The sequence below is a fragment of the Cyphomyrmex costatus genome, unplaced genomic scaffold (genome assembly GCF_001594065.2).
Source record: "Cyphomyrmex costatus isolate MS0001 unplaced genomic scaffold, Ccosl1.0 scaffold120, whole genome shotgun sequence".
Classification (NCBI taxonomy): domain Eukaryota; kingdom Metazoa; phylum Arthropoda; class Insecta; order Hymenoptera; family Formicidae; genus Cyphomyrmex; species Cyphomyrmex costatus.
In genome coordinates this window covers 2,759,357-2,772,883 of record NW_017275174.1, presented here as the reverse complement: position 1 = coordinate 2,772,883, position 13,527 = coordinate 2,759,357, and the positions used below count along the sequence as shown (strand labels likewise).

Below are 13,527 nucleotides of genomic sequence, written 5' to 3'. Positions count from 1 at the left end.
ATATATATATATGTAATAGCATTACAAACACAAATTTTAATACTTTTTGTGAATATAAAATTTATTTTTACTTTAGAAAATTATGATAGATTATTGTTATAGTGAATTGTGAGTCTTGGTCTTGGTTAAATATATACCACGAATTGTGTAATCGAGCCTTATATTTATTTTTACTAGTATAGATTAATTTTAATTTCGGTGTAAGTTATTCTCCTAGATATAAAGGTCAGGATAGTGCTATAAAATTCAATACCTTTTTCATGGATAACTCGGATTCGAAAATTTAACACAAATTTATTCGTTCTAATACGTTTTCTTTAGGAATTTAAATTTTACTTTTTTTTTTTTAGGAAAACATCTGGTTTACCGCAAACATGAATTTTATTGTCACAATTCACAATTACCGTATTTATCTCAAATCTAAATTTTACCGCATTCGTTGTACTTGAAGTGGAGATATAATAGCATTGATGATTGGTTCCGCTATTATAGTTCAAAGCCAATGAAAACTTTTACAAAATGTCCAGAACTCCGGACTCTTTTTTAGTGTCTCTAGCTTTGTGCACATTGAGGCGCCACAGTAGACAGATTATTTTTCAAACCCAACTTAACATATAAGCTAACCTAATCTGACTTTGAGTAGTACTTGATTTGCCTGATCAGTTGATCCGTAATTCCGTATCCATGTGGCGCGTGATCTTGACAAAAATATTCGTGTTTATCGAATACAATCAGATTGATCAGAAACAACGTATAACGTTGTGAAGTCCATCTTTAATTTTCGTTGTTGAAAAGGGTCGAAGTGAGTGACAAGGAAGAATGTTGCTAAGTGTCTTAAAGTCGAAGTTCGGTTATGAGGATTTCAAAAATGACATTCAGAGGCAGGCCACTACTGCTATTTACAAAGGTTTCTGTGAAACGTTGATTCTTTTTTATTATCTCTCTTAGTAGCTGTGATATTTTCCTCGCATTTTTCTTTTTTTTTTCTTTTATGATGAAATATTTCGTAAAAGCCTGTTTATAAAACGTTGACGATTTTAGGAAAGCAAGATGTATTTGTATGCATGCCTACGGGCTCTGGGAAGTCTCTCTGTTTTCAATTACCAGCGATAATAAAAGAGCAAAAAGTTGCAATTGTCTTTTCACCGCTCTTAGCTTTGATGAAGGTATTTTTTGTACATCATTAATTTGTATTTCTTTTATATACATGTCTTTCTTATATAAAAACGAAAATCTAAACATAGAAGAAGAGAAGTGTTAATAATACTTTTTCTTTTACATTCTGGAGCTGACGATGGATCTATTGAACCCATTCAATTATAAATATTTCTGTCAAGAATGTCAATTCAGTTTTCTTTACATCTGCAAAATTTAAATTATTTTTATTAAAATGTATTTATTATCCATTTTTTTCTTGTCATTTTTATTTCTTTAAATTAAGTATCTTTTAATTAAATAAGTTACAAATTTATTTAATTATATTCCTCTAGAGCTGATGATGGGTTTACTAGATCCATTCAATTATAAATCTCTTTGTAAAAAATATCAAGCCAATTTCTTTACATTTGTACAAATTTGGATTATTTTTATTAAAATATAGTTATTGTTAATATTCATTCTGCTTTGTCATTTTGATTACTTTAAAAATTAATTAATACCTTTTAATTAATATAAATTTAATAAGATTTATACAAATCCAGCAACAGCAATTATGTAACAGATTTTTATATCTACTCCAGAAGGTATAATACTTATATTATTAATATTAATACTTAATATTGATTGAATATATATTTGAATGAAGACAGATACTTGAATATTGATATAATTTTTCAGAATCAAATTGACTGTTTGGTGAGTAAGAAAATAAATGCCTGCTCTTTGAATTCTACTACTTCTAGCAAAGAGAGAAACGCCATTATGATAGATTTACTGTCAGATGCGCCAAAGATAAAATTATTATATGTTACTCCTGAAATGGGAGCGCAACATCATTTTCAGGTATTTTTTTGTTTTATCTCTTGTATTGAAAGGAATACCTATTTCTATTATTTTATATTTTATCATGTTTGTGCATGCATGCACATATGTAAGATAAGGAATAATTTTAAATCATTTCAAAAGCTAGTTGATAATATTTCAACATTTTCATCTTGATTTTTTAATCTTTTTCATTATTTACATTTAATTTGTAGGAAACCATAACTAAAATGCAAAAGAAGAAAACACTCTCATATTTCGTTATTGACGAAGCTCATTGCTTAAGTGAATGGGGTCATGATTTTAGACCAACTTACAGACAACTAGGAACTTTTAAAAAATTGTGTTCCAAGATACCTATGATTGCATTAACAGCAACTGCTTCAAAACAGGCAAATCATCTAAGAAAATATTAATATTTATGTTTGACGGTTATTACATTAGAATAACATTATTGAATATCGTTGCAGGTAAAGGACGATATTCTCCAAAGCTTGCATATGAAAAATGCAGCAATATTTTCCCAACCAGTATTTCGTGCTAATTTATATTATGATGTATGGTTTCAAGAAACATTAGATAAACCATTTATACATCTAAAGAACTTTATTTTAGATACACTTGGCCCCTCAGATAATTCTATTCCTATGGTAAGTTAAATTCTACTATTGTTACAGGAGTGTAACAATAGTCCGTCGTATTAATTATACAGATTAATATTATAGGTCCTCTTTGTATTTTTAGCATAAAAGAAATTGTGGTATCATTTATTGTAGAAAAAAGGAAGCAACTGAAATTGTTGCGCATAAATTAACTCTTGCGGGTATTTCTACGCTTGCATATCATGGAAGTATGTGATTATATAGCATGTTAATACACAAACTCGTAAACATATAATATTATTTATTATAATACTTGAATAGGCTTAAAAACTCAGGAACGTAATGAAGTACAAAATAAGTGGACGGCAGGTGAAGTACCTGTTATCGCGGCAACATGTAGTTTCGGAATGGGTGTCGATAAGGGATCGGTTAGGTAATTCTATCATTTTCGAAAAAGCAGTATTACATGTTAAGAAAAATAATTTGTTTATTATATGAATACGTTTAGATTTGTAGTTCATTGGACAGTACCTCAGAATATTGCAGCATATTATCAAGAATCAGGAAGGGCAGGCAGAGATGGGAAGCCGGCGTTCTGCAGGATTTATTTTAGTAACGAAGAATATGGACCTATTTCATTTCTTATCAAAGAGGAAATCACCCATAAGAACTCTGACCTTGTGAAAATTAAATGGCAGAATTTTGAGAAAAGTATTGCGTACTCTTTAGAAGCAAAGTATGATCTTTATTTGTGTGTGTTCTTAAGAATTTAATTATAATAATTAAAAATTGAATATATAAATAAAATACGATTTGAGATATTTTGGTTGTTTCAAGGATTACTTGGTATTTTAAATATATTATAAATATTGATATTTGCATGCTATTGTTTATAGATGTCGACACGCAGTATTCTCTAAATATTTCGGGGATTCTCCACCTCTTTGTAAAAATAGATGCGACGTTTGTAAAAACAAGGACGAAGTACAAGCAAGAATTGCTCAATTTGAGATGTGTCAGACTAGATCTAACAAATTCCGAAGTAATGTAGGCAGTATAATACAAATGGACTACAATGATGATGAAATGTATGTACAAAAATTGTTTAAACAATTTATATCCGCAACAAACATATTTTCGATTATAAAATGATGGCTCTAAAGTGTTCATAATTTATAATTATATAATAACGATAGGGATACATTCAATGAATCACAAGAATCAAGGGAGAGTATAATGGCAGTTGAAAAACGAGAAAGAAAAGAACTTATTGTGGAGCAATTTGCACTTCGACGTGGTACAGCTAAAGAGGACGAAGTAAATCTGAATAATTTTTTTTAACAATATAGATATAATAAGGGCAAAGAGTCAGTAATGTAAAAATGGTTTTAATTCAAATAATCATAATATAAAAATTACAAAAACAAACATTACGTTATCTGACATCACTCAAATCAGATGTTTAGTCCTGCAAATTAATTTAAATTTTAACAATAATTTTATGCCCTGCTACGATGTGTGATATTAATTTTTTTCGTGTTTTGATTAACGGACGCTCAGCATTTTATTCATATATTTGACAAGGTACATTTTATATTCATAGATATTGTTAACTTGTATTTAATAAGTATTTATCTCCTTTTGTCTACTAAAATGTCACTTTTTTGCTACCTTTTAACTTTATTGACCAGAAACATAAAATGAAGAATGCGAACTAATTTATCACACACATTAAGATGTCTACTGAATTTCATAATTATTTTAACTCAGATTTTAATGATTCTTATTAATTTTTGTAACATGGAAATTTAATAATTTTGTATTAATTTTTGTAACATTGAAAATTACCCGATCGGAGTCGAAACGTATGTTTGTTGTGTAATTTATATATTATGATTATTTGAATTAAAACTGTTTTTACATTACTAGCTCTTTGTCCTTATTATATCTATATTGTTTTATACTTGCAGAATTTTTTTTAAATACAGTTGTTTCTATCTTTTTATTTATTTTCCGTAGGTGAGACGACAGAACATTAAGGATGCAAAAGTGGCGCATGTTCGTGCAGCAAGTAGTACAGACAAAAAAATAAAAGGTTTAACTGTTCAAGTAAGATATCATGCATTTTCTTTTTATATGAAATATTAGTTGTACTTTTACATAATTCTTATTTTTTTCTTTATTTTAAGATACGAGAACACTTTTACAATGAATTGAAAACAGCGTTACTTGAAAATTATCAAAATTTGCATACAGAAATTAGCGAAGAACAGTTTGAAGAGAAAAATATGCATGATATGGTCAATAGTATAGAATATAAAATATTTTCTAGTTCCAAAGTACCAAATAAGTACAAATTTGATATGTCTAAATTGGTATGTAATATTTTCTATAAATATTTTTATATATTATTTTTTATAAATATCTTTTATAATTATTTTTTAAGTCTTCATATATAGGTAATACCAAGAAAAAAACTTGAATAAATATATAAATTGTTTTAGACTAATTAATTATATACTAAACTTTTGTACGTAGAACTATGATTGAAATTAATAACATATTCCTTATTATTATTTAAAATATGAATATTTTTTGTTTTGTTTTACTTATACAGATTTCGTCGGTACGAAAATGTACTAATAATAATACTGTGTATGAAATAATAAGTGGCTATAATGCGACTGAATTTCGTAACTCTGAATTTGACAATTCTAACAATATTGATATACCCCATAATGAACAAATGACAGATACAGTCAAAATAGAATTTACCGAAAATACTTATTTGTCGAGCAGTCATAAAGAGACTTTTCCTTCTACTTTTAAAACTGCATCAGAGATTATAAATGAAGAAAGATTACGAGTATCTATTTTGAACAAGGATAGAAATGCTCAATCTTTAGAATTATTTACTAATAATAATGCACAAAGGAGTACACCCAGAAACGATAAATTACACATGCAAATGTCAGGTTTTGTTTGTGCGCGAGAAATTCACGAGGGCAATATAATTAATTCTAGTATAAGTTCTTCTAAATCAAAAGTTCATAGGAGCAAGACAGATAAGACTGTTAAAAGAACACCTAAAACAGTTTACGAGCAGATTTTAGCACAATCATCAAAGAAGAAGACTACGGAAGAAAGAAAAAATGTTTCTTCTGAAACAGAATTGAAAATAGATAATATTGTTAATTCTATTAAAATTAAAAGTGAAATTAAGAATGAAAGTAAAAATAAAAGAGGCTATGAATACGTTGAAAGTCACGAGGGTGACATAAAATCTCCTAAAAAAAAAAGAATTGTACATGATGATTATGTCGATAAAACTAATGATTATATATCCGATAAAAGGATTTTAGATGACAAAATCATGAAAATGATTAGAAAAAGTACAGGTACAATTATTAATATTAATACTACAAATAATAATTCATCGAGAACGACACAAGATAACACAGGAAAGCATTTTGAAATAAAAACTGATGTAGAATTAAAAAGGAAGGAGAAAATTACACATTTGTCTCGTTCAAAACTTCACAAAAATAGTAGTAGTAACAGACCAAAAGTACCTGCAGACAAAGCTACACAATTTAAAACGGCAGAAATTTTAAAATCATATCTAATGAAATACTATCCGTCAGAACGACTTCCGGATAGGGCGACATTTACGAAAACTTGCAGAGAAATGCATTATGATATGCTGCATAAGAAAATATTTGGTACGAAAAGCTTAAAAATTTATAATATAATTTTATAGAATGTTTTACATTTTAGAACGTTTGTAATTTATAAATGATATTTTTGATTTTAGATAAAGAAGGAATACACGATTTTGTTGTAAATTTTATGAGTCAGTCTTAAATGTGTTTATTTCACGTTTACGTGCTCCTACTATCTGCTGAGTAAGTGATAAGAGTAATATACTACTTATAATCAATATATTTAATTATAAATAATTTTTTCTATATATATTTACGACACTTCATATTGTATTATATTTTTTATTATGTATGATTGTATGTATTCATAGAATTAAACAAAACCAACTCTTAGCAGTTTTTGTTGAAACATGTGATTTTTTTGATTATGACTTATTTTAATATTATTTATTCATAAAATGCAAAGGATATTTTTGGAAGAGAAACAAATTTTGTATAATATCTATATATATATATATATTTTTTTTATTTGCTTAATTATTACACATCTGATGGATTTTTTTTTATTTAATTTATATCATATTTCATAAATCTAAAAAAGACGTTTTCTCAGAAATTTGTCGTACCCGCAAATAATATTACAAAATTTAGACTTATTTCTAAGTATTTTATTAAACATGTAATTGTGAGAGCACATTCTTAATTATATTATATTTATTTTTCTATAATATATTTATAATAAATAAGGCAAGATATTTTTCAGAGAAGAACTTTCTCGTAAATATTGTTATACTTATATTTATGATTTATACATATACATATTAAAAAAGACTTGTTTCTCCCTTATGATCTACACTAAATATAACTTTTGCTCCTTTATGGTGTCTAATTTTCTTGTTTCTTATAAAAAATAAATGTATAACAAATTTGTTTCTTTTTACAAACAATAAAGATATATACGATTTTATCTGTTTTTTTTTTCATTTCGTTTCTAGTATTAAACATGTGCGAAATTTTCAGTAGATGCAACCTGTCATTGTCAATTTACATTACATATTTAATAATTCATAAATTATTTACATATTTACAATGAAGTAAAAAATTGCAATGCGGGTTACATTAAGTATTACTATATCACTATATAACTACAAACTCATTATGTCACACTATAGAAACAGATAACAATTATTCTCACTCTGATTTTAAGCGACAAATTAAAATTTTGGCGCATTAATTTTCATATTATTCGGTCCACAAATTATTAGAAATAATATATAGAATAGGGTGTTTAAAGTGTATGTATAAGCTATGTAACTACTATTATTTTTGAAAAGCAACTGTTTTTTTTTCTTCGCATTACCTGATTTATCTCATTATTGTGTGCATATTAAAGCATACTTTTCCAAAAAATAGATCAAGAGATATTTTATATTTTATGTCAAAATGTGTCAGAATAAAGTAACATATCTCATAAACTTATTATTAATTTTCCGATATTTCTACTTTAATACTTTTGTACGCAGAATAGTTAGGGGATTCATATTATGTAAAACAATTTATTTTATTTAAAAGAGTGTTGGCGACGTCCATGTGACCTTTGAAAAACCGATTTTAAAAAGAATTAGTTTTATAAAGTTTATTTGTCCTTTTTGAAATGATACAACTTTCGTCTGAGCATATTTTTTGATGCATATTTTTTGGGATAATAGCTTGTAATACTTTAAATATCCCATCCTGTATAAGATAATTTATATAAAAAAAGATGTAAAGTTGAATAATGTACTAATTCAAATTTGCTTAGTCCTCTCCACGTGTGTTGCGTTATTGACAATCATGGATTGTTGCTTATGTGAAGAGAAATCCATGATGTAGTCCATGGTGTGACATAGACCTTATCTGAGATCTCTAGATGTACAGAGATCTCTTAATACTACTACTTGGAATATTTCTATTTCAAAATTTTATCGACTTATTTGATAAATGGCAAGTTTTTAGTCAATGCTTTTTTTCTACAATAAGAGAAAAAAGTACAAAATTAAAAAAGTTAAATAAATTAAAAAAGTTAATTCCAAGTGGTAACATTAAATAGACTAATTTGTATATGGTTATTCTACAATACATACGCATTTAAAAAGTAATTATCGAATTTAATCATTTTCGTCTAAATAGTTAACATTGTTAAATTTGCTTTGATTCTTTTTAATACAATTGTCTTCACTTTGCCGTTTTTTAACGTTGTTGAAAATTTATTAAATTATCTCTCTAATTCTAAATATACATTATATAATAATTGAGCGATTGTTAATTTATTAATTGTTTAAATTTGAGCATGGCGAATAATGTATCAATATATTCCTATATCGATATAATATTTCTCTCTCTCTCTCTCTCTCTCTCTCTCTCTCTCTCTCTCTCTCTCTCTCTCTCTCTCTCTCGCTCGCTGTAAATAGATATCTATAGATATCTATAGAATTCCTCTGTATATTATATCATATTTCAGAAAATACTGTTACAAAATATGAGAGCAAAATGAAACAATCACAGACATGATTACTAGCAGCATGTCATGTTATTTACTTACAGCAATTAAAGTTTACTTAGAAATAATAAAGCACCATTGGTATGAATATATGCAGTATCCTTATGTTGTAATTTTATAATTCTTATCAGAAAATTCCAAAATTTTTTTTTAGAAATATTTACGCAGATTATTCTTTTTTAAAACTAATTCTTCAAAAATTTTATTCGTTTTTTATTTAGAAAAATAAATACAGAAAAGTAAAGAGTGAAAGATAAATGGAAAAAATGAATATTGCTTGATTCTGACTATGCGATTAAAATTAAGTGATTCTATCCGATTGCATGACTGGAACGATAACAATCAGCTTACAATAAGGAAATAGTTTCGATGTAATAGCAACGTCATATGTCTCTTTCTCTTTTTTCTCTTTATTTTATGAAATCTTATAACTGTAATGCGTTATATGATTTTTTGAAATATATAGTATAATAAATATATATATATATAATCGACGAATTTAAATATTTTGATACAAATAAGATGTATTATTCTCTCATTAAAAATGCAAAATCAAATTTTTTAAAGAATTTCTTTAAAAAGGAAAAATTAAATTTTCTAAGAATTCCTGTAACAAGTAAAATTTCTTTAACAACGATGTAGATAATTTATGTCGTTCAATATGATTAATATTGTATAAGCTATGTTATATAAGCAAGACAATAGTTTGTTTAATATTAAAATGTAGATAGACAAATAACATTGCTATTAAAATTGTGTATTTCTATATTAAATTTATGCTCTTAAATTATGGACTATAAAAGAAACAATTTTGATAAAAATGGTTAATGATTATTGAAAATATGAAATACTGGAAAATGATCAGATACGAATTTCGAAAAATATCTTCTATTAATTATTAACAATTAGATATATCAAAACTATAAAAATAGAAGTATTTATATGAATTAATTTAATTAGAAACTATAGACACATCAAATGATGTGATTTCAGATACCCTGACATCACCATGTATGCGGGCATCTAATAATATATAAAGTATGATAGTATATAAATATAGTAAAATAATATACTTTACTCTATTTGCACATTGTTTCACCAACAACTAATAAGGATAATGACCTGAAAGCTATTGAAGAAATAATGTATTGTCCCTTCTCATTATAGCTCAATCATTATTCCTATAATTACACCATCGTCAGATTCGGATCGCCGGGAGTCAAAAGCGTGCTGTACACGTCTATGTCTTTCACCTTCGGATCAATTTGCTTATCCGTCTGTACCTTTCGTCGCTTTCTTTCCAGTTCCAGCCATTCCGATGATGATTTTTTCGTATGATGAGACAGTATCCTCATAATGCACCAGACAAGCAACACCGCTCCAGAAAGAAACAACAAATACATCGATACTTCCGTCATGATCGGCAAGAAGTTCAGGTAAAACCAAAAACGGATGTTCATGTCTAACGGTAGTTTGTACATTCCCTGAGAAGAAAAGAATATATTTTATTACTTTTTACACATTCAATATAATTTCGCGAAATGAAAAAGAAATCGTTGATGATACAAATCAATATACATAGTCCACTATTGATGCTGCAAAGGCTTTGAGAATTCTTTAATTGGTCAATCAAATACTTCAAAGTATTTGTAGGACTAGAACTGCACCCATAATTAATTGATACGGAAGTAATTAAAGTTATTATTTTGACTTTTAGAAGACAATTTTAGTGAAACATTAAACTAAATCAATTAAATAGTATAATTATTAAATTAAATCAATTAAATTTTGCATCGATATTTTTTTCTATACTTACAATTTCAAACCACAGTAATGGAATTGTCATATGGGGGAATTTTTCCACCATAGCCATGTGTCCGATATTCTGTAGTACCATGTTAATTTGAAATCGGGATGCCAAATTCATGGGTATCCCAGACTTTGGTTGAATGTAGAAATAAGATTCATGTAGTTCCTTTTTGGGTTCTAATCCTTCGACGGCTTCTAGTAAAGATGGATCGCTCTTATAAAAATGCGGATACGACAAGGCGATTGGAAATCCTGTAAAAATAAGAAAAATCTTATTGTTTTATACAGATCTAATTTGAATACGAGAATCTGCCTGTAAATTATCGGATTACACGAAACGTAAAACATCGTCGTTCTTGATTCTTCTAAGATATTTCGTGTCGCTCGAAGTGCAAACAGCTTACTTATTTTATGATGTAGCAAATGAATCGTGACATAATTTTATTATCATGAACGCGTTTGTCACGTTTCATCAACAAAGATGCGTTAAAGAACTTTCCGAATTTGCTTATCGAAGCAAATAGTTCTAAACGTATAAATTATTTTTAATGATATAGCGGTGTCGCTTAGATGCGACTGCTTTTTTTTCCTTCACTCGCGTCCTGAATTGAAATTTGTTGATTTTTATTGCAACATGACCAAAGCAATCGGAATCTCATAACACTTCAATAGAGATAAGTACTGCAAATGTGGCAAATAGCATATAAGCATTTTATGATGCATATCGCGCGCGCGCGAAATTCCATTCTCTTACAAGTCTATCTCTTATAACAGATACTTGACAGTGAAATGACTGAGGCACTAAATAAGTTACATAATAAGAGATAAAGATGTCGTTAACGATATGTACTAATCAATTAAATATGCATTAAATATGCATCAAATGTGCATTAAGTATAATAATTTATTCACACATTAAAGAGAGAAGTTTAATCCAACTTCAATTTGGAACATCTATTATATTAAAGAATAATTTATTGAAATTAACTGGCATACTGATATCTCTTTCTTACCGTAATAACAATCTGTTACATCGATTAAACCAGGCTTTAGACAGAATCCTTTGCGACAGAAGCATTTATTTTCTGGATTCACTGCTCCGTTATCTAATTCGTTCTCCATAAACGTGTATTGATATGTGTCTAAACCTTGTAACACCTTTTCTCCAACTCGTACCTTTGGAAGAAATATTATTATAAAGAAATATTCTTATAAAAAGAAATGTTTTAATTTTTCCATATTTTGAAATAAGATACTATAATTTACATTTTAAAGATTTTATTATTATAATAATATATAAATTTTTTATATAGGGACAAATACAAAATTTATATTATATACTATAAATAAAACCAGTTTTTGATAATAAAGGTTATTTCTGACAATAAAAATATTGAGATAAATTTTTAAATAGCTTCCAAACATTTAATAAAAAAAATAAGTTTAAGTTTAAGTTTAATATTTTAACAGATTTTTAATTTAAAGATCACAGCTGTGAAAAAACAATTCTTAACATTATAAATTAAAGTGCAGAAATAAGAAAAGACATAAAAAGACGAGTCTTTCTTATGGAAAGATTGCCGAGTTGCGTTCGAGGGATAGATCCGTCAATTACATAAGAATAATTTATGAGGATTCTTTATAAGGGAAGAAAGTCAATAATAGAAGAAATAACATTACACGCGAATCACATGACTTGGCAGAAGATTCTTAGTTGAACTGTTTAATCATTTTGTTGTGATGTGATTGCAATGATCAAAATTACCAAGCGTTCACTTCGGCAGAGACTCTTGCGAAAGAAGAGGAGTGTGTCGTTAGGTTCGATGTAGCTCGGAAATTTAACACCGTCGCTCGCGCCTTGCACATTCGCGCATTTACCAGTCCATTGCGGTAAGTTCGTGTCTCCATTATATTTATCGATCAAGCCTGTCGTTCGGATATCTGTCTCTCCCGTGTAAATCGTCTCAAAATCGCCGTCAAAGTCATACATCTGCGAAACATAGCAAACGCAAGATTTTTATTATCACAAGGCTTGCATTCTAGATCGAATTTCATTGTTAGAGCATTATTAAAAAATTAAAATAGAAAACGTCTGCGTTAACAAAATACACAAAATTTGAAAACAAGTATTTATTCGATTGTTATAAATGAATGTGCTTTTATTCGAGTTTTACATATTTGTAACAAAAATGCATGTAATTAAAAATTTTTCGATTATTTCAAGAAAAAACTACTCTAGTTAACTTAGAAAAAATAAATTATTAGAACAAATATTACTTATATATAATCAATTGAACATGGCCGGGGAGACACTACTGCGTCTCCTGATATACCTATGTCATATATTAGATCAGTGCAAAAGTTCAGAAGTTGTTGCTTACCCTATCGATTAATCCCAACTTATCAAACTTAATCCAGGAGGGCATTAAATGATTTCCAAGAGTGACGAGAGTCGATTGGTAACCAAACATGAATTCATGTGCGGTCATTGGAACAATGGGCTTAGTGTTTGTCCGACGGATCAGCATGTTAAGGCCCCACCTGGATAAGTATGAAGCATCTTTCATGACGTTCGTGATGCTCTGCAATTATAGAAAAACATTGCAAAATGTATAATTGGACAAAAATATAATGTAAACTATATTATTTTAATGAAGTAAATATTCTGCTCCATTAAAATAATTTCATTACAATAAGCTGAGATTGAGATTATACATACAATTGCACGATATTTTGTGTACTCATTGCTCGCATGCATTGACATAAGATCAAGTTGTTGACTCCACTTATTATTTTTTTTTCTTTTCTCATCATCTCATTAACGAAGTGAAAAATATAACTTTTGTGTGATTTTAGTGGCAACTTTAAAATGTATAATAAAATGGTATTACGAAAAAAAAATTGTTTGTTGTCTTATGCGTATATATATATATAT

General features: G+C 27.7%; 2 protein-coding genes across 2 annotated transcripts in view; one reads left to right on the top strand and one right to left on the bottom strand.

Annotated features, from left to right (window-relative positions):
• The first annotated feature begins 686 nt into the window (after positions 1–686).
• On the top strand, positions 687–6,474 carry LOC108778980 (ATP-dependent DNA helicase Q5). Its single transcript, XM_018546313.1, has 14 exons — positions 687–907; positions 1,042–1,166; positions 1,837–2,001; positions 2,196–2,372; positions 2,451–2,630; positions 2,725–2,830; positions 2,904–3,015; positions 3,091–3,318; positions 3,479–3,670; positions 3,779–3,899; positions 4,602–4,691; positions 4,772–4,957; positions 5,200–6,304; positions 6,397–6,474. Exons 1-14 carry the CDS (start codon positions 820–822, stop codon positions 6,444–6,446), a joined length of 2,925 nt encoding a protein of 974 aa, XP_018401815.1. The 5' UTR covers positions 687–819; the 3' UTR covers positions 6,447–6,474.
• A 3,496-nt stretch (positions 6,475–9,970) lies between these two features.
• Positions 9,971–13,527, bottom strand: part of LOC108779141 (scavenger receptor class B member 1) — a 27,820-nt gene continuing 24,263 nt past the window's right edge. Inside the window, exons 4-8 of the mRNA XM_018546514.1 lie at positions 12,974–13,174; positions 12,358–12,582; positions 11,606–11,768; positions 10,600–10,844; positions 9,971–10,267 (exon numbers count right to left, since the gene is read on the bottom strand). Coding sequence (XP_018402016.1) covers positions 9,971–10,267; positions 10,600–10,844; positions 11,606–11,768; positions 12,358–12,582; positions 12,974–13,174 — 1,131 coding nt within the window. The remainder of the gene's footprint in view (positions 10,268–10,599; positions 10,845–11,605; positions 11,769–12,357; positions 12,583–12,973; positions 13,175–13,527) is intronic.

Bases quoted from the DNA above. Each gene is read 5' to 3' on its own strand.
- LOC108778980 (XM_018546313.1), top strand. From the start codon at position 820: ATGTTGCTAAGTGTCTTAAAGTCGAAGTTCGGTTATGAGGATTTCAAA. The intron at 3,319-3,478 runs GTATGATCTTTA...TATTGTTTATAG, and splicing joins GCGTACTCTTTAGAAGCAAA to ATGTCGACACGCAGTATTCT. The intron at 6,305-6,396 runs GTACGAAAAGCT...TTTTGATTTTAG, and splicing joins GCTGCATAAGAAAATATTTG to ATAAAGAAGGAATACACGAT.